General features: G+C 42.0%; 5 protein-coding genes across 7 annotated transcripts in view; 3 read left to right on the forward strand and 2 right to left on the reverse strand.

The window, feature by feature from the left end:
- The window catches only part of LOC307156367 (uncharacterized protein), a 1,306,365-nt gene that overhangs the window by 984,586 nt on the left and 301,420 nt on the right, over positions 1–20,359 (forward strand). The gene's annotated exons all lie outside the window — the stretch shown is intronic.
- LOC307156000 (uncharacterized protein) overlaps positions 1–20,359 on the forward strand; it is a 279,400-nt gene that overhangs the window by 152,323 nt on the left and 106,718 nt on the right. The gene's annotated exons all lie outside the window — the stretch shown is intronic.
- The window catches only part of LOC307156221 (uncharacterized protein), a 171,897-nt gene that overhangs the window by 98,447 nt on the left and 53,091 nt on the right, over positions 1–20,359 (forward strand).
- LOC307156091 (uncharacterized protein) lies at positions 412–7,467 on the reverse strand. The gene is made up of 3 exons (XM_079867301.1): positions 7,290–7,467; positions 5,014–6,571; positions 412–2,483 (listed from the first exon to the last, which is right to left on the reverse strand). Exons 1-2 carry the CDS (start codon positions 7,345–7,347, stop codon positions 5,019–5,021), a joined length of 1,611 nt encoding a protein of 536 aa, XP_079723427.1. The 5' UTR covers positions 7,348–7,467; the 3' UTR covers positions 412–2,483; positions 5,014–5,018.
- The window catches only part of LOC307156024 (uncharacterized protein), a 45,277-nt gene continuing 36,274 nt past the window's right edge, over positions 11,357–20,359 (reverse strand). For all 3 annotated transcript variants that reach the window (XM_079867191.1, XM_079867189.1, XM_079867190.1), the window contains exons 3-4: positions 16,483–18,139; positions 11,357–13,284 (exon numbers count right to left, since the gene is read on the reverse strand). In XM_079867191.1, coding sequence (XP_079723317.1) covers positions 13,254–13,284; positions 16,483–18,139 — 1,688 coding nt within the window. In that variant the 3' untranslated portion in view covers positions 11,357–13,253. The remainder of the gene's footprint in view (positions 13,285–16,482; positions 18,140–20,359) is intronic.

A 20,359-nucleotide genomic window follows, 5' to 3' on the forward strand; every position in this document is an offset into this window, starting at 1 on the left:
TTTTTAAAAAAACTGTGTTGTTTAAAGTTCATAGCGATTGTTCTGACTTCATGAAGCCTCATGGTGTGAATGAACTTCAAACTGACTAGAACAAACTCTTTGAAATGTATATATGATATTGGATGCAATCTCATTCAATGTCAGGCATGTGTGCAGTGAAATATAATTTATTAGTGTAGTGATTTATGGTCTTAAATGTTAATATTGAGTTTTTGGTCACATCCTTCCTATATTACGGGGCACCAGCCAAGGAATTTCACCTTGACAATAAAGAACAATCATGGAAGATTTTTGAATCAATTAGACTATATAAATTATAGGAAGTTCATCATCTGATCAATCTGAAGGATCTAGTGAGATTCTGGAGAGCTTGTAGAGCCTCTGATTATCAACACAAGAATGACACAGTTTGCAATAAAGATGAATTTATTAACAAAGAGATATACAAGAGCAAAATATCACACTCACTAAATACTACTAAGGAAAGTGACTACACAACTAACGAAAAATGACTACTAACTACTAAGAAAATGTAATCAATAATCAAACAGATACTACACAAATGGATGTTAACAATGAATGTTAAGTAGATGAGCAATGGATTGGATGAAGAAATTGAAGTCAACTGTGGTCTTTCTAGATGCTGGTATGAAATAGTAAATAAGCATTTACTATGAATACAGATAATGTGTCTTATGTATCTATCTGTATATGCAGACCCTAGATACAGTCTCTACAAAAAAAATCTAATATAGCAACAATCTTAGTTATAGCTATACCTAGCTATACTATCCTGTAGCTCAAACAGTAAAGCGTTGGCGCTTGCAACGCCAAGGTAATGGGTTTGATTTCCCATGTATGTAAATGTGTGCCTTGAAATCCAATGTATGGATAAAAGTGTCTGCCAAATGCGTAAATGTAAATGTAGCCACAACCTAATGAACAGGCCTTTGGGAAGAGGTTTGGTTAGGTTATATTTATTTTCCACGTGGTCGAGTGATCAGTCCTGCAATGGGCTACATCTTCCACTGGTATCTTTCCATTCGCAGTGGGGGTAAACTGGATCCCTTTCCACCAGTTGCAGAGCCACACTGAGTGCTGGAGGTTCGCTGCTGGTCCTTGTGTAATCCGGAGAACTGTGGGTCAGGCGGTGGTCGATCCGCAGGATCCTTTGCAGGTTAGAGGTTACAAAGGCAAGAGTCGTGCAGCTCACGTGAGTTATCACCCAGATGTCCGTTTCTGTGTTAGTGGGTGAGATTACATTGGCTGTTATTCCAGGTGCAGTTTCCACTGTGAGCGCACAGTTCCCTGGATGAATAAGGAGATATGCAGGACATGTTCCTTACAGTTTCCTGTTGTGGTTCTAAACCAATGTGTAAAAAGATTTGTCTTTTTCTCAGGGTTCTTTGTTCCTACCGTGTTCTAGCCAGTTTGGGGGCCCTGGGCAGTCCATGGTCATTCAGACGTTGGTCTCAGGAATGGAGTTGAGGTGAAAATCCATGAACAATGGACAATGGACGGAGATCAATTCTAATACACAGCTGAAACGCTGCTGTGGACAGAGATCGTATTTGTTTTAATTCTCCGTTTCTAAACTAAAACGCAGTAGTGTGGATGGGGCCTTAATCACAGTAAGACAAAGAGACTCCTGTTGTGAAGTATGGACCTCTGGTGCCATCATGTCTGCTGTTCACTACATTAGGCATTTAAAAGCTCTATTGACAAAATTAAAACATGGAAAGCTCAAAAAGCAAACAGTGTTTCATGGCTTTCAGAACTATAAAAAAAAATTAGTGATAAAATGAGTAATGAGTTTAATCGATCATTACTTGAAGCAAATGCAAAAATTAAGTAAAAGTGAAAGCGAATGAGACAGATCTCTCTCTTTACTGACTTTTAAGAGCCAAAGCATCTCAAGAGAAGAAGAGAAGAAAAGTGTCCAGTTTCAGAGCTACATACAATTTTATGTTGTATTTGCATGGAAGAGTAGAAGTGGAAGATAAACTAGATGTTCTGATGAAAAACAATGAAGAACGAGTTAAAAATTAATATCAGATTAATTTTTCATAATTTTTATGGCCTCTTTTTCAGCTCTCTGAACTTCAAAGGTGTTTTCCAGTGTGAATTTTCTGGTGGTCTTTCAGTTCATCTTCTGTAGTAAAGGCCTTCTGCACTGAAACACACACCGCTGTGTCTTTTCTGCTGTAATATTAAGGGTGAATCTTCTCCTTTGTGTGAATCTTCAGGTGTTTCTTCAGGACTGATACCCAATGAAACAGTTTACCGCACTGATCACAGTTAAATGGTCTTTCTTCAGAATGAGAAGATGTGATTTCAGACCGTAAGCCTAAGCCGCTTCTTCCCAGTGTGAACTCTCATGTGAATCTTCAGACTTGATTTACATGTGAAGTGTTTTTTACACTGAGGGCAGGAGACAGATTTATTGGCTTCTGTTTTTCCTTTCTTGTTCACGTCCATCAGGTCTAAAAGAAACATTAAATCATGTGAGATTTCAAATGAGAGACAAACATGAAATTAAAAGTGAAGCTTAAAGTCAAGATCACTGAGTATAATAGTCATTTTAATCCCATCAAATCTGATCAACAACTGCTGAGCACGATTATGATCTATTTTAATGTCATGAAGATGATTTGTGTTATAAATCACTAGTTTGGTCATAAAACTCTAGATGTCGCAGGCTTGATATGATCTGTAAGAAGTCACATAGTTTCCTACACGACACAAGCTGATTGGCCTCTAAGCTTATTTGTTTGACGTTTGTTATGAATGGTCCGTCTGTCAGCAAATTCTCATATTTTTGCGCCTGTACAATAGAGAGCGAAAAAGCATCTGCCAGGGGCATAAATGTAAATGTCTCGCATGGCAAAAGTTACTTTCAATGGAGTATTTTACACAATTATCTTGCTAATCATGACTTAAGTAATTTAAAGTGTTCATGAAATGCTAATGTTTTATTGAAAGTAATTCCAATCTTTAATGCTGGTTTCACTAGTGCCACCAAATGCTCTCAAATGTGTGTCTGCAGCAGCTCTGGGCATCTGACAAAGTTTATACAAGTAATATACTGGTCAGCACATTTATTTGAAGGGCAAAGAAACTAGTTGAAATATTCTCCAACCTAAACACCAAACTTTTTGTTCTTCAGTATAATGATGTTTCTTTTCTTTTTTTAAAATAGTATTTAATGATCAAAACAAACAAACAAACTAACCAGGGCTGAAACAACTAATTGTACGTACATCGTACAACTGATCGTACATTGATAAATGTGGCAATCTTAATTCACACTGAACAAAATTATAAACGCAACACTTATGTTTTTGCCCCCATTTTTCATGAGCTGAACTCTAAGATCTAAGACTTTTTCTATGTACAAAAAAGGCCTATTTCTCTCAAATATTGTTCACAAATCTGTCTAAATCTGTGTTAGTGAGCACTTCTCCTTTGCTGAGATAATCCATCCACCTCACAGGTGTGGCATATCAAGATGCATGATTAAACGGCATGATTATTGCACAGGTGTGCCTTAGGGCTGGCCACAATTAAAGGCCACTCTAAAATGTGCAGTTTTATCACACAGCACAATGCCACGGATGTCGCAAGTTTTGTGGGAGCGTGCAATTGGCATGCTGACTGCAGGAAGGTCCACCAGAGCTGTTGCCCGTGAATTGAATGTTCATTTCTCTACCGTAAGCCGTCTCTCCAAAGGCGTTTCAGAGAATTTGGCACTACATCCAACCGGCCTCACAACCGCAGACCATGTGTAACATTGTTTTCACTGTACAGGGCAGATGGCAGACAGCGTGTATGGCGTCGTGTGGGTGACCAGTTTGCTGATGTCAACGTTGTGGATCGAGTGGCCCATGGTGGCGGTGGGGTTATGGTATGGGCAGGTTATGGACAACGAACACAGGTGCATTTTATTGATGCACAGAGATACTGTGTTGCAGCATGATAATGCACGGCCCCATGTTGCAAGGATCTGCACACAATTCCTAGAAGCTGAAAACATCCCAGTTCTTGCATGGCCAGCATACTCACCGGACATGTCACCCATTGAGCATGTTTGGGATGCTCTGGATCTGCGAATACAACAGTGTGTTCCAGGTCCTGCCAATATCCAGCAACTTAGCACAGCCATTGAAGAGGACGCGGACCAACATTCCACAGGCCACAATCAACAACCTGATCAACTCTATGCGAAAGAGATGTGTTGCACTTCGTGAGGAAAATGGTGCTTACAGATACTGACTGTTTTTCGTTTTCGGACCCCCCGGAACAGTAAAACTGCACATTTTAGAGTGGCCTTTTAAAATGTAAGTCTTGGATCTTTTTTGATAGATCTTTCAGCTCATGAAAAATGGGGGCAAAAACAAAAGTGTTGCGTTAATAATTTTGTTCAGTGTAAATCTCATGCCTGGTGTTCTCATAACTATAACACAATCTCAGACCTGATGTGAGATTTAAACATAGCCACTGCTCACGTCCATATTGATAAATAAATGCCAATTTTTTGCATGGAAACCTCGGCCCAATTTTCTGTAGTACGCTCATTTTGTAAATGAGGGTCACTGTGTGAAAACATCTACCAAACGTGTCAATTTATAGCAGTAAATAAAATTTCTATGGACTAAATGCACATGAAAAATAAATCCTAACCCTTTAAGTAACACTATGGAACTTTTCCCCTGCGGTCGCCCTACAGGTTGGAAGCGGTATTGTCTCATTAGAACTACAGAAACACGACCCGATCTGGCAATCTTACATAGCGTGGTTATAGCAGATAAAGGACCACAAAGCAGAGGCATAAGTGCCTTTCACCCTGTTACGACTTGATGAACCACTGAAATGATTTTGGAAACATTATTTTGAGGTAAAAAATATTCCTTAGTGTTGCTTTAATGGTGAAGCTCCTGCAGGAAAAGCACACAAGCCAAACTAACTTCAAGATTCCAGGTTTTGTTTCTCAGCACATAAAGATAAACTACTCACCGTGATCACACACTGTGTTGATGTGGTTTCTCCACTGCATGGATCTTCATGTGTCGCTTCAGGTGAGTTTTAATAGAGAAACTATTTCCGCACTGATCACACGTGTGCGACTTCTCTCTGCTGTGGATCCTCTCATGTGATCTCAGATGTGCTGACCGACTGAATCTCTTGTCACAGTGTGAACACTTGTAAGGCTTCTCTCCAGTGTGGATCCTCTCATGTGTTTTCAGAGATGATGACTGACTGAATCTCTTGTCACAGTGTGAACACTTGTGAGGTTTTTCTCCAGTGTGAATCCTCTCATGTGTCTTCAGAGCTGATGACACACTAAATTTCTTGTCACAGTGTGAACACTTGTAAGGTTTTTCTCCAGTGTGGATCATCTCATGTGTTTTCAGATGTGCTGACCGACTGAATCTCTTATCACAGTGTGAACACTTGTAAGGTTTTTCTCCAGTGTGGATCCTCTCATGTGTTTTCAGAGATGATGACTCACTGAATCTCTTGTCACAGTGTGAACACTTGTAAGGTTTTTCTCCAGTGTGGATCATCTCATGTGTTTTCAGAGATGATGATCGATTGAATCTCTTGTCACAGTGTGAACACTTGTAAGGTTTTTCTCCAGTGTGAATTATCTGGTGCAGTTTTAAATTGTCCGCGGTAGTGAAAGTCTTCTCACACTCAAAGCACATGTACTCTCTCACACCAGTGTGAGTTTTCTCATGTATATGTAAATTTTGCAGCAGTGAAAAACTCTTTCCACACACAGAACATGAATGTGGCTTCTCCTTCGTATGAACTGTCAGGTGTGACTTCAGGTTTGATGCACTAAGAAATGTTTTGCCACATTGATCACATGAGAACGGCTTCTCTCCAGTGTGGATCCTCATGTGTTTCTTAAGGGATGATAATTGACTGAAACTATTCCCGCATTGATCACATGAGAACGGCTTCTCTCCAGTGTGGATTCTCATGTGACGCTCAAGATTATGTTTGCATGTGAAACTCTTTCCACACTGAGTGCAGGTGAAAGATTTATTGGCTCTTCTTTTCTTTACAAATGTCTGTTTAGTCTTTGAGCGACTCAAAGGTTTTTCTCCAGGTTGGACATGAGGTTCCTCTTTCACTTCACTCAGTTCTTCACTCTCCTCCTTCACTTCTATCAGTTCTTCACTCTCCTCCTTCACTTCACTCAGTTCTTCAGTCTCTTCCTTCACTTCTATCAGTTCTTCAGTCTCCTCCTTCACTTCACTCAGTTCTTCACTCTCCTCCTTCACTTCACTCAGTTCTTCTCTCTCCTCCTCCACTTCCCTCAGTTCTTCACTCTCCTCCTTCACTTCACTCAGTTCTTCACTCTCCTCCTTCACTTCACTCAGTTCTTCTCTCTCCTCCGTCACTTCACTCAGTTCTTCACTCTCCTCCTTCACTTCACTTAGTTCTTCACTCTCCTCCTCCACTTCACTCAGTTCTTCACTCTCCTCCTCCACTTCTCTCAGTTCTTCTCTCTCCTCCTTCACTTCACTCAGTTCTTCACTCTCTTTGCTCTCTTCCATTGGGTCTGACATGAAAGAAAAACACATTGTACAATTTTCTAATTAATCAAAATAGTTCAAAGAGAGAAATATGGAGTGATGTATCCTGTATCCCAGATGTAACAGACAACTGCAATAAAATAATACAATAATGTATGTATTTTTACAAATAAATTATACGTCCCTGAAACTTTCCCTGAATGAGGTACACTGATCTTCCAATTATTATCTTTAAAACATTATAGGCACAAACCCCATGTTTCTGTAGTGAGAACTATTAAATATGTTTGATCAATGACACAATTATCTAACATTATATGAACATTAAAGTACACAATACTGTCATATTTTAACACCAACTTTTAAATTGATATTTAATTATGTTAAAAACTACTAAAGCGTTTTAATTAAGGGCCGTTCACACTAAAGTTCTTCTTCCATAGACTTCACATGCATGTGAAAGTGGGACACAAGAAACACAAGATCAAGTGAATTTCACTGCGAGAAAGAACATAAATGTTTGCAGTAAAATAGTGTAAATTTGTATATTTTGGAATGATTATTTGTTATACATGTTCGTAAAAATATGCACAAAAAAACTTCCTTTACTGACCATTTGTTAAAAAATAAAACTTTTGCAGCCATGTCATAGTTGAACTGTTTATCTAAATGTGATGAAGTGCTTGAATGTTTCTAACATGAATGTCCTTCAGCATCAAGAATGAATGAAGAATAAACACCAACCTCTTTGTTCTTCAGGATCTTCAGTGTGTTTCATTCTGCAGGGTTCTGGATCACTCATGTTCTCTCTGTCCTCTTTAATAAACTCAGTCTTTGCAGATTTCAGCTCTTCCTGATGCTCTGATGCTCGTCTTCACTTGCAGCTGATGTGAATTTACAGCATTTATTGGAGATTTGCAGTAGGAGCTTCACTGATGATGAATTACAGTGGGAGGAGCTTCACTGATGATGTGATTGCAGTGCGAGTTGATCTGACAAAATCAAAAATATAATATTTGTTTTTATGTTCATGGACATCAGAATATAATAATGTAAATTCTTCCAAACATAAATAATGGTAAGAAAAACAGTTGAAAGCATAAACAGAAGGAGAAAAGGTATCTCTCAAGTTTATTAGCATCTCAGAAGATATAGCAAGAATATGAGAGGAGTTACAGAGAGTTAACCAATAAAATAGTGTGTATACTTTACATCACATATGAATAAGATACATTGAATAATAAGGTCATATATATGGTCAGTTTCTGGCTATCCTACCACATGTACATTTGTAGCCTGGAGGACCCTTATACTGTGTTCATAATAGAGAGAATAGGAGAGAGTACCTTCTTACAGAACAAATAAATCCCTGTTATTCGCTTTTGCTGAGACTCAGACTACCATACTAGAATTTCATAAAGCTACATATAGTAGGCAACAAATCCCCTCAGTCTGCTGACACCAATGAAATGAGCTTTAAGTGTCAATTTGTAGGAGATTTGAAGACATCAGCATAATAAATGAGGTGAAAACAGGAACTATTGTCATGAAATAAAGAGTGTTTTCAGCAGATCTGTTAATATTGATGAGCCTCAGACTATTAACACTCATTCAACAAGCCATTCAGGATCATCAGCAAATCATCTCACTTTATTCTGAGTGTTTGCTGTTAGAAACACATTATTTGAGTCAGGATACATGACTAAAGCCTGTAAAACTGCTCCATTGAAAGATATCTCACAATATAACATCATCAATAACAAAACAAAATAATTAAACAACCTCTCTTTATGAACCTCTTCAGGGAAATAACTACAACACATAATATGTTTTATAGGGTGAGTGATATTTTTTTTAATTTTTTTTTAGTTTTGCCATGGGGTGAACTTTAAGGAAACAGACTTAAAGGACATGTTTGGCCGGGGACTTAATAAGTTTCTGTATTTCCTCATGCCTCACGATACCCCACATTACACTCTGGCACAATATATTGGGTTCGCCCTTTTATTGAGTGGTTCGCAATTTAAGGTGGGCTTTGCAAGTGAGGAACCCCACAAGCTCACACTATTCCCGAAGCCTGTCATAGTTCATGTCATGCCCACCACGTCTGAACCTGCTGCGGAGGAAGCTGTCCCTGAACCCGCTGCGGAGGAAGCTGTCCCTGAACTCGCTGTCCCTGAACCCTCTGCGGAGGAAGCTGTCCCTGAACCCTCTGCGGAGGAAGCTGTCCTTGAAACCGCTGTGGAGGAAGCTGTCCCTGAAACCGCTGCGGAGGAAGTTGTCCCTGAAAGCGCTGCGGAGGAAGCTGTCCTTGAACCTGCTGCGAAGGAAGCTGTCCCTGAACCTGCTGTGGAGGAAGCTGTCCCTGAACCTGCTGCAGAGGAAGCTGTCCCTGAACCCGCTGCGGAGGAAGCGGTCCCTGAAAGCGCTGCGGAGGAAGCTGTCCCTGAACCTGCTGTGGAGGAAGCTGTCCCTGAACCCGCTGTGGAGGAAGCTGTCCTTGAACCCGCTGTGGAGGAAGCTGTCCCTGAACCTGCTGTGGAGGAAGCTGTCCCTGAACCCGCTGTGGAGGAAGCTGTCCTTGAACCCGCTGTGGAGGAAGCTGTCCCTGAACCTGCTGTGGAGGAAGCTGTCCCTGAACCCGCTGTGGAGGAAGCTGTCCTTGAACCCGCTGTGGAGGAAGCTGTCCCTGAACCTGCTGTGGAGGAAGCTGTCCCTGAACCTGCTGTGGAGGAAGCTGTCCCTGAACCCGCTGCGGAGGAAGCTGTCCCTGAACCCGCTGTGGAGGAAGCTGTCCCTGAACCCGCTGCGGAGGAAGCTGTCCTTGAACCCGCTGTGGAGGAAGCTGTCCCTGAACCCGCTGCGGAGGAAGCTGTCCCTGAACCTGCTGTGGAGGAAGCTGTCCCTGAACCTGCTGTGAAGGAAGCTGTCCCTGAAACCACTGCGGAGGAAGCTGTCCCTGAACCCGCTGTGGAGGAAGCTGTCCTTGAACCCGCTGTGGAGGAAGCTGTCCTTGAACCCGCTGTGGAGGAAGCTGTCCCTGAACCTGCTGCGAAGGAAGCTGTCCCTGAACCTGCTGTGAAGGAAGCTGTACCTGAACCTGCTGTGGAGGAAGCTGTCCCTGAACCCGCTGCGGAGGAAGCTGTCCCTGAACCTGCTGTGGAGGAAGCTGTCTCTGAACCTGCTGTGGAGGAAGCTGTACCTGAACCTGCTGTGGAGGAAGCTGTCCTTGAACCCGCTGCGGAGGAAGCTGTCCCTGAACCCGCTGTGGAGGAAGCTGTCCCTGAACCCGCTGCGGAGGAAGCTGTCCTTGAACCCGCTGTGGAGGAAGCTGTCCCTGAACCCGCTGCGGAGGAAGCTGTCCCTGAACCTGCTGTGGAGGAAGCTGTCCCTGAACCTGCTGTGAAGGAAGCTGTCCCTGAAACCACTGCGGAGGAAGCTGTCCCTGAAACCGCTGCGGAGGAAGCTGTCCCTGAACCCGCTGCGGAGGAAGCTGTCCTTGAACCCGCTGTGGAGGAAGCTGTCCTTGAACCCGCTGTGGAGGAAGCTGTCCCTGAACCTGCTGCGAAGGAAGCTGTCCCTGAACCTGCTGTGAAGGAAGCTGTACCTGAACCTGCTGTGGAGGAAGCTGTCCCTGAACCCGCTGCGGAGGAAGCTGTCCCTGAACCTGCTGTGGAGGAAGCTGTCTCTGAACCTGCTGTGGAGGAAGCTGTACCTGAACCCGCTGTGGAGGAAGCTGTCCTTGAACCCGCTGCGGAGGAAGCTGTCCCTGAACCCGCTGTGGAGGAAGCTGTCCCTGAACCCGCTGCGGAGGAAGCTGTCCTTGAACCCGCTGTGGAGGAAGCTGTCCCTGAACCCGCTGCGGAGGAAGCTGTCCCTGAACCTGCTGTGGAGGAAGCTGTCCCTGAACCTGCTGTGAAGGAAGCTGTCCCTGAAACCACTGCGGAGGAAGCTGTCCCTGAAACCGCTGCGGAGGAAGCTGTCCCTGAACCCGCTGCGGAGGAAGCTGTCCTTGAACCCGCTGCGAAGGAAGCTGTCCCTGAACCCGCTGTGGAGGAAGCTGTCCTTGAACCCGCTGTGGAGGAAGCTGTCCTTGAACCCGCTGTGGAGGAAGCTGTCCCTGAACCTGCTGCGAAGGAAGCTGTCCCTGAACCTGCTGTGAAGGAAGCTGTACCTGAACCTGCTGTGGAGGAAGCTGTCCCTGAACCCGCTGCGGAGGAAGCTGTCCCTGAACCTGCTGTGGAGGAAGCTGTCTCTGAACCTGCTGTGGAGGAAGCTGTACCTGAACCTGCTGTGGAGGAAGCTGTCCTTGAACCCGCTGCGGAGGAAGCTGTCCCTGAACCTGCTGCGGAGGAAGCTGTCCCTGAACCTGCTGCGGAGGAAGCTGTCCCTGAACCTGCTGCGGAGGAAGTTGTCCCTGAACCTGCTGTGAAGGAAGCTGTCCCTGAACCTGCTGCGGAGGAAGCTGTCCCTGACCCCGCTGCGGAGGAAGCTGTCCTTGAACCCGCTGTGGAGGAAGCTGTCCCTGAACCTGCTGTGAAGGAAGCTGTCCCTGAACCTGCTGCGGAGGAAGCTGTCCCTGAACCTGCTGTGAAGGAAGCTGTACCTGAACCTGCTGTGGAGGAAGCTGTCCCTGAACCCGCTGTGGAGGAAGCTGTCCCTGAACCCGCTGTGGAGGAAGCTGTCCCTGAACCCGCTGCGAAGGAAGGTCAGGTCAGGTCAAGTATATTTGTATAGTGCTTTTCACAATACAGATTGTATCAAAGCAGCTTCACAGTATTAAATCAAAATAAAATAATACAACAAGGTTTGTTTCTAGTGGAATTTATTGATTGATAAAATAAAATTAAATATCCCCAAAATATCCCCAAATGAGCAAGCCAAAGGCAACAGTGTCAAGGAACCGAAAAAACTCCATCAAGTGACCTAATGGAGAAAAAAAAAACCTTGGGAGAACCCAGGCTCAGTCGGGGGCCAGTTCTCCTCTGGCATTTATGAACTAGAGTCCGGATTGTAGTTTGAACTGTAAGATTAAAAATATATGAATGCCTGGCCGAAAAGATGCGTCTTTAATCTAGTTTTAAACTGGGAGAGCGAGTCCGAACAACGAACAGTATCAGGAAGGCTATTCCAGAGTTTCGGAGCCAAATGTGAAAATGCTCTCCCTCCTTTGGTTGATCTGGATATCCTAGGTATGACCAAAAGCCTTGAATTTATTGATCTTAAAGAGCGCAATGGATTATAGGGCGATAGAAGATCCGTTAAATAGACTGGAGCTAAGCCGTTTAGGGCTTTATAAGTCAGTAGCAATACCTTGTGAATAATACGGAACTTTATAGGTAACCGATGCAGTGATGATAAAATCGGTGTTATATGATCACATTTTCTTGATCTAGTAAGAACTCTAGCGGCTTGAGCGGACACAACTTTTTCTAGTATTTTAGACATAAATGGAAGATTTGAAATGGGTCTATAATTTGCTAGATTATTATGATCTAATTGTGGTTTCTTAATGAGAGATTTAATAACTGCCAGTTTAAATGTTCTTGGAACATGACTAAAGATAAAGATGAGTTATTAATATTCAGGAGAGGTTCTTCCACTACAGGTAACACTTCTTTCAGTAGTTTAGTTGGTATAGGATCTAATAAACATGTTGTTGTTTTAGATGAAGTGATAAGTTTATTTAACTCTTTTTGTTCTATAGTTGTAAAGCACTGTAATTGTTCTTGCGGGGGGGAAATTTAGGCTGAATTATAAGGCGCGATTGAGGATTGAACGTTTACAATTGTGGTTCTGATGTTTTCTATTTTCTCAGTGAAGAAGTTCATGAAATCATTACTACTAAACTGTAACGGGATATTTTGTTCGGGTGACGTCTGTTTATTTGTTAGTCTAGCCACGGTGTTAAATGAAAACCTTGGATTGTTTTGGTTACTTTCTATTAGTTTGCGGAGGTGCTCAGCCCTGGCCGCCTTAGGGCCGATTCTAAAGACCTCTAAATTAGTTTTTTTCCATTTACGCTCTAAATTACGGGTTTCTCTCTTTAGAACACGCATAGTATTGTTGTACCATGGTGCTTTAATTTTCTCTCTGACCTTTTTTAATCTAATGGGTGCAACAACATCCAATGTTCTAGAGAGAATGGTGCTCATAGTGCTAGTTAGTTCTTCTAGTTCATCTGTTTGTTTGGGTTCAGGCAGCAGCTGAGACAGATCAATTTGAGAAATTATCTATGGTGGATGGAAGGATTGATCTGCCTGGTCGATAATGCGGCACAGCATGACATATTACAGCAGTACGTAATATGCAAGTTACCAAGTAATGGTCAGTGACATCATCACTTTGTGGAATGATATCTATATCGGTTGGATCGGTTCCATGTGATATAATTAAATCGAGTGTATGAATAAGACGATGGGTTGGTCTGGTGAAGTTTTGCTTGACCCCAAAGGAATTTAATAAAATAAACTTTACTATTTCAGCTACAATCTCCACTTTACTGAGTTCATTATCATAAAGTGCAAGTGTGTCGAGAGACAAGCTGTTCTCTCATCATCATCTCCAGATTCAGATATGGATCCAGTAGATCTGGAGAATCCACTTAAGCTTCTTGTTTCTTCTTAACTTTAAGCCTCTTTTCTCCCAGTATAGTATTTCCTGATGAGCTTTTCCCAGAGCCGGTTCTGCCCATCAGAAGAACCCGGATCATCTGGACTGGAGCCGGTCACAGACATCTCTGAAAGAGACAGAAAATATGGAGTATGAATATACAAATAAGGCAGACTCGACTGTATTGTATTCTTCGGGATATCATTTGTGAATATCTTCGGGATATCATTTGTTAATATCATCAGTACATTATATATTCATCAGCTCAGCAGGGGCGGCTGGCCAATAGAGGGCACTAGAGCGTTATTCATTTATTTAGCATTATTTATTTTATAAAGGTATTTGTATAGGTAAAAAATGCACTGGAACTATATCGATTTAACCCTCTGGGCGCCACGGTCGAGTTTACTCGACAAGATGCGGCACTGAATAAAACGGCCGATTTTGTCAAATAGGGTGTCAAATTTCGTTCAACCTCCCCTCCACTAGTTGGCAGACATGTCATACTTCATCCCCGACTCAAAAAAAAGTCATGCTTCTATACAAAATCTTCGAGCTAGAGCGCATTGAATCAGTGCGAACAAAAGCGGAGCTAGTGTGCAAGTGAGCCATTTTATCAGAGCAATATTGTCAACATCAGTGAGTATTTGCATTAGATTATTATTATTATTATTATTATCTAATGGCATCAATAAAGCTTACCCGCAATGAAGTGTTGTGTCTTCTATTCACGGACCCTGATTCTGAAGGGGAATAACGTTATCTGCCTTCAGAAAATGACGGTGATTCTGAAAGTGAAAGTATAGCCGTACACCAAGCACAAACGGTGAATCCTTTGCCCAATATAACGTTAGATGGTCCTTTGCCCAATGTCAGTGGTGGGAACAATGTTTCCCGGGGTCGGAGTGTTCATCGCGAAGTTAGCAGGCGTGTTAGTGTTGTGGGGAACGAGGCGGCCGCGGGAGATTTTTACCGCGCTAGCCGTGACCGTGTGCCTCTCCGCAATCGCGGCGACAGTATTGTGGTGGAGACTTTGTCTAATGCCACTGGGTATGTTAGACGAGGTCGAAGTATTCATAGGGCAGTTAGGGGGCAACGTGGAGGCAGGGTGGGGAGTCGCAATGACAATGACAGTAGTCCGAGCTGTGCACATTCGGCGCGCGCGCGAGGCAGAACTGGCCGCGCCCGCGCGCGCTGCTGCTCGTAGCAGGAGAAGAGGCGATGTGACACGGGGCAGAGCGGCAATTATGCATAGTCTATCGCAAGACCACACCATGAAACACTACAAGAAATGTCACCTGGATGAATAGGGAGTCATTATCTCTACAGCAAAAGCCCTGCAACAATTGTTTTTGTCTGCCATTTATTACACTGTTGATTTACTATCTATTTCCCTGACCATTTAGTAGTGTACACAATATGTGTTCTTTTTTTTGTGTTCATGTCCTTGTGATGTGTGCGTCTTTGTCAGCTAAAAAAAAAAAACAACCAAATAAACATCAACAAAAACCATAAAAATTTTATAATCCAAGATGGCGGCCACCATATGACGTCATAATATGCAAATTAGATGGGAAAATGTAATCCCTACATAAACTTTGGGTCATCCTTAATATTTCTCTAATTTACAGAAAGTCTCTATCTTTTATCACTTTTAAGATATAGCCTTTTGAAATTAAGATGTCAAAATCGAACATTTTAGGAAAAAACCTCTGGCGCCTAAAGGGTTAAGGGGGCAAATATTGCCCCTTACTGAAAAAGGAGTGACTGCAGAAAGTAATACAGAGGTCAACGTTAGGTTAAAGATACAAACAAAGAGGGATTCAAACAAACAACATATAATAAAGTAGAATGTACAGACTGTGAGCTGAAGAGTAATATTCAGAGAAGATTATGTGTTTTTGAAGAGGTTTTTGAATGAGAGAAGGGTGGATGCTTGACGGATGTCTTGAGGAAGAGCCACAACGCTAAAATACCTGATGGCTCCTATGGTTACCAGACTATTGAAACTGACTGAATATGGCACAGCCCCACCTAAGATAGTTTTCACCAGCCGCCACTCACCGATTAGTAAGTTCGTAAAAGCGATCGTACGACTGATCTTAAAATTTCGGTCTGTTTCCCAAAAGCATCGTGACTTAAGTAGCACTTGAAAATCATTGTAGATCTACGAGTGCTCTGGAGTAATGAAGCATCGTAAGAAGACAGAGTAATGAAGTGCAATGTGATCATAATATAAGGTTTTGATTGTACTTTATTGTACACTTTATTACTCGTTTTTTGTTTAATGTATTAATGAAATAATAAAAAGGGCAGAAAAATCACAAAAATCTAAATAATTTAATCTTATTTAATTTTTTGTTCATTCATTTAATTTAGATTATAATTATTAAAGATGTAATATGCTTCAAAGACTGGAGAAAATAGGGATGAACTAAAAACATGCTGAAATGCACGAAAACCAGCCATGTATTGGGCATTTCTTGGTTGGCCATCATGTGGTCCCATCATGCCATCTTCATCCTCCTCCTCCACCACCTCTTCATCTTCCTCCCTGTACTCTCATATGTCCCGACTACAGCTACACACATCCTCAAACTGCTGAGGTGTTGTGGCTGCAGTCTGGACAACAGAAGATGGAGGCTGAGGCCTGGGAGGGTTGTTTGAAGGACTAGGAGATGGCAGATGAAACTGATAGTTCCTCTGATTTTGAAGGACCTGACTCAGGCTCAGGTTGAGTTACCCCTACTCCTCCATGGATGCATATACCATATGCCATCTGAAGCACTTGTGCCAAGTACTGGCCTATTCTTCCTCTGCTGTGAGAAGGGGGGACTCATTGGGCCCAGTACCTGTTTTATTAAATGCTGTCCTCTGCAGTGCCCTTTTCCTTTTAGCAAGTCCTGGCACTTCTTCCTGACCTCATTCCACACTTGACAAACGGACAGCGACTCTTAAAGGGTTACTCTCGCCAAAATTGAACCTAGGCTCTTTTTGTTAATCTAGCCGAGTCAAACATTCGTGCAAAAGTATAATTAGAATGGAAACTCCACTTTTAAGTTTGACCGTATTTTCATTTTCGGTCAAAATGCCTTTTGAATGGGAGTGAATGGGGCACAACAACGAGAGCATCAAAATCACTATTTTTAAAACACTAAGGAGACTCGAAACAACATGAAACTGTGCTTGAAGTATCACCAGGGGCTCTACACATGAACTAGAGCATTGACAACATTGTGTGCACAAAGTCTGCTAAAAAGAAAGGTTTTGTATGACTTACACAGAAAATAATTTGTTGCTCAGCACATGAAAATAAATTACTTACCGGGATCTCAGACTGTGCTTAAGTGGTTTCTCCACTGCATGGATCTTCATGTGTAGATTAAGGTGAGTTTTAAAAGAGAAACTCTTTCCACACTGATCACACGTGTGCGGCTTCTCTCTGCTGTGGATCCTCTCATGTAATCTCAGATTTGTTGACACACTGAATCTCTTGTCACAGTGTGAACATTTGTAAGGTTTTTCTCCAGTGTGGATCCTCTCATGTGATCTCAGATGTGCTGACTGACTGTATATCTTGTCACAGTGTGAACACTTGTAAGGTTTTTCTCCAGTGTGGATCCTCTCATGTGTTTTCAGAGATGATGACTGACTGAATCTCTTGTCACAGTGTGAACACTTGTAAGGTTTTTCTCCAGTGTGAATTCTCTGGTGCAGTTTTAAACAGTTTGCTGAAATGAAAGTCTTCTCACACTCACAGCACATGTACTCTCTCACTCCAGTGTGAATTTTCTCATGTGTATGTAAAGATTGCAGCAGTGAAAAACTCTTTCCACACACAGAACATGAATGCGGCTTCTCCTTCGTATGAACTGCCAGGTGTTTCTTCAGCTCTGATGACCTAGGAAATGTTTTGCCACATTGATCACATGAGAACGGCTTCTCTCCGGTGTGGATCCTCATGTGTATCTTCATCTCACTTTTTAAAGCAAAACTCTTTCCACACTGATCACACGTGTGCGGCTTCTCTCCAGTGTGGATCCTCTCATGTGTTTTCAGATGTGCTGATCGACTGAATCTCTTGTTACAGTGTGAACACTTGTAAGGTTTTTCTCCAGTGTGAATCCTCTGGTGCAGTTTTAACTTGGTCGCTGTAGTAAAAGTCTTCTCACACTCAAAGCACATGTACTCTCTCACACCAGTGTGAGTTTTCTGATGTGTGTGTAAATATTGCACCTGTGAAAAACTCTTTCCACACACTGAACATGAATGCGGCTTCTCCTTCGTATGAACGGTCAGGTGTGTCTTCAGCTCTGATGACCTAAGAAATGTTTTGCCACATTGATCACATGAGAAAGGCTTCTCTCCGGTGTGGATCCTCATGTGACGCTCAAGACTACATTTGGTTGTGAAACTCCTTCCACACTGAGTGCAGGTGAAAGATTTCTTGGCTCTTTTCTTTAAAAATATATTTTTTGTCTTTGAGCGACTCAAAGGTTTTTCTCCAGGTTTGACATGATGTTCCTCCTCCACTTCACTCAGTTCTTCTCTCTCCTCCTTCACTTCACTCAGTTCTTCACTCTCCTCCTCCACTTCACTCGGTTCTTCTCTCTCCTCCTTCACTTCACTCGGTTCTTCTCTCTCCTCCTTCACTTCACTCGGTTCTTCTCTCTCCTCCTTCACTTCACTCGGTTCTTCTCTCTCCTCCTTCACTTCACTCAGTTCTTCTCTCTCCTCCTTCACTTTACTCAGTTCTTCACTCTCCTCCTCCACTTCACTCGGTTCTTCTCTCTCCTCCTTCACTTCACTCGGTTCTTCTCTCTCCTCCTTCACTTCACTCGGTTCTTCTCTCTCCTCCTCCACTTCACTCGGTTCTTCTCTCTCCTCCTTCACTTCACTCTCCTCCTTCACTTCACTCAGTTCTTCACTCTCCTCCTTCACTTCACTCAGTTCTTCACTCTCCTCCTTCACTTCCATCAGGTCTGACATGAAAGAAACAAATATTACATTTGATTTTCAGTACATCAAAATAACTCAAAGAGAGAAATATAAAGTGAAAGGACATGAAAGTGAGCCCTGATGTAATAGTAGAAAGTAGACAACTGTTATGAAATATTGTGATCATTTGATGCCTTTTTATAAATTGATTATATGTCCTTGAAACTTTCCATGAATGAGGAAAAGTTATCTTTCAATTATTATTTTTAAAACATTTTAGGCACGAATCCCATGTTTCTTTAGCAAGAACTATTAAATATATTTGATCAATGACACAATTATCTAACATGATATTAACATTAAAATATACAATACTGCCATATTTTGACACCAACTTTGAGATTGATAATATTTGACTAAAACCGTTTAATAATTAAAGGAGAACTCCGGTCAATTTTAACATTGAGCTCATTTTTTTGTACATTTCGAGTGCTGTCAATACAGAGAACAACGACAAAAATCGGTGTTGCCTACACCGAGTTATTCTATTTTTAAAATTTGCACCCTGTTGACTTCAATAGGGCAAGTACTAAACCTGCTTTTAGGCTCTTAACATCCTTGATGTGTCATTACAAGTGCACAGGTCAGGTGAGTGATTCCTTCTGAGTGAACACAAGTGAATCTGACTGCAGTAGATGTGAAAGATATGAATAAAAATGATGTTATTTAAGCCAGCGCAAATACCTGTTTACATCCTGTTTTTCGGTTGAAGTCCAAAGTAGTCGATTGCCGAGTTCACGCGCATAGGTTTAGTTACCTATGATCACGCGCGTGAACTCGACAATCGACTACTTTGGACTTCAACCGAAAAACAGGATGTAAACAGGTATTTGCGCTGGCTTAAATAACATCAATTTTATTCATATCTTTCACATCTACTGCAGTCAGATTCACTCGTGTTCACTCAGAAGGAATCACTCACATGACCTGTGCACTTGTAATGACACATCAAGGATGTTAAGAGGCTAAAAGCAGGTTTAGTACTTGCCCCATTGAAGTCAACAGGGTGCAAATTTTATCAGTGTAGGCAACACCGATTTTTGTAGTTGTTCTCTGTATTGACAGCACTCCAAATGTACAATAAAATGAGCTCAATGTTAAAATTGACCGGAGTTCTTTAATGGCCGTTCACACTAGACTTTTCCTTGCACTGACTTCCATTCATGAGCATGTGAAAGTGGGACACCAGAAACACAAGCTCAAGTGAATTACCCTGTGAGAAATAGCAGACCGTTGCAGCATCTGTAGAAACTTCACAAGCTCAAAGTGTAGTGTGGCCATAACTTTAACTGGCTTTAAATTAACTATTTTAATAGCTTTATTATTAAAATTATTAAAACTCTCGCATACATTTCAGGCAAGGCAAGGCAAGGCGCAACTCAAACAAGCCTATTCTCAATCCATTGTTTCAGTTTTTACCAAGCGGCAACATTCTAATCTGAAAAATGAAGCCTACCCGGAAGTGCGAAAAACTGCAATACATAGAAAATCCGCTAGGGCGAGGTCCCAAAAGGGAGCAAATGTCATGTTAAAATGTCCGTTTTCACAGCATAAATTCATGTTTTTATAGGTTGGTCCCATGGACTTTAATTGTATTTTTCGATAGGTTCCGAGTGCCTGACAACTGTGAGGGGGGTGAATTTTTTTCTAACTCATTAGTTTAGATCGTATTTAGACATAAAATGTATGACAAATAAGGGCGTGGTTAACTTTGATTGACAGCTTGATTGACAGCTTAGGCTGCGCCAAGGAGAATGACAACATAAGAAGCGCCATTTATTAATACAGTTGAAATATAATACTACTGTTTCTGTATCATGAAATGTAGTTTTAAGAGTTTTTCAGGCGAGAATGTAGTTGTTTAAAGCTCAAATCTGTGGTTTATTTAAAGATTTATGAAAATTGTATCCAGTTATGAGATGCAGGTGATCACCGGGCGCTCGGTGCTCATGTACCCCGCCTGGAACAGCCTTTCCTCGGCTAGTCGTTCTGATGTTTGCCGCTGACTCTGGTGTCTCTGTAGTGGTTAAACATGAGATATAATTCGTCTTGTGTATATCTAATGGGTGATTTTTGGCCTCATGAATCTATAATTTGTTCCCTGGGCAATCGTTTTGGCTGAGGGGAAGTTTCATAACTTTATAAGCTATTTAAGTTTACCGTTGTATGGTTAGACTAGAGCGCTGATTTTGTATGTTTGACTG

Source organism: Squalius cephalus (assembly GCF_949319135.1).
Source record: "Squalius cephalus genome assembly, chromosome: 1".
NCBI classification, from domain to species: Eukaryota; Metazoa; Chordata; class Actinopteri; order Cypriniformes; family Leuciscidae; genus Squalius; species Squalius cephalus.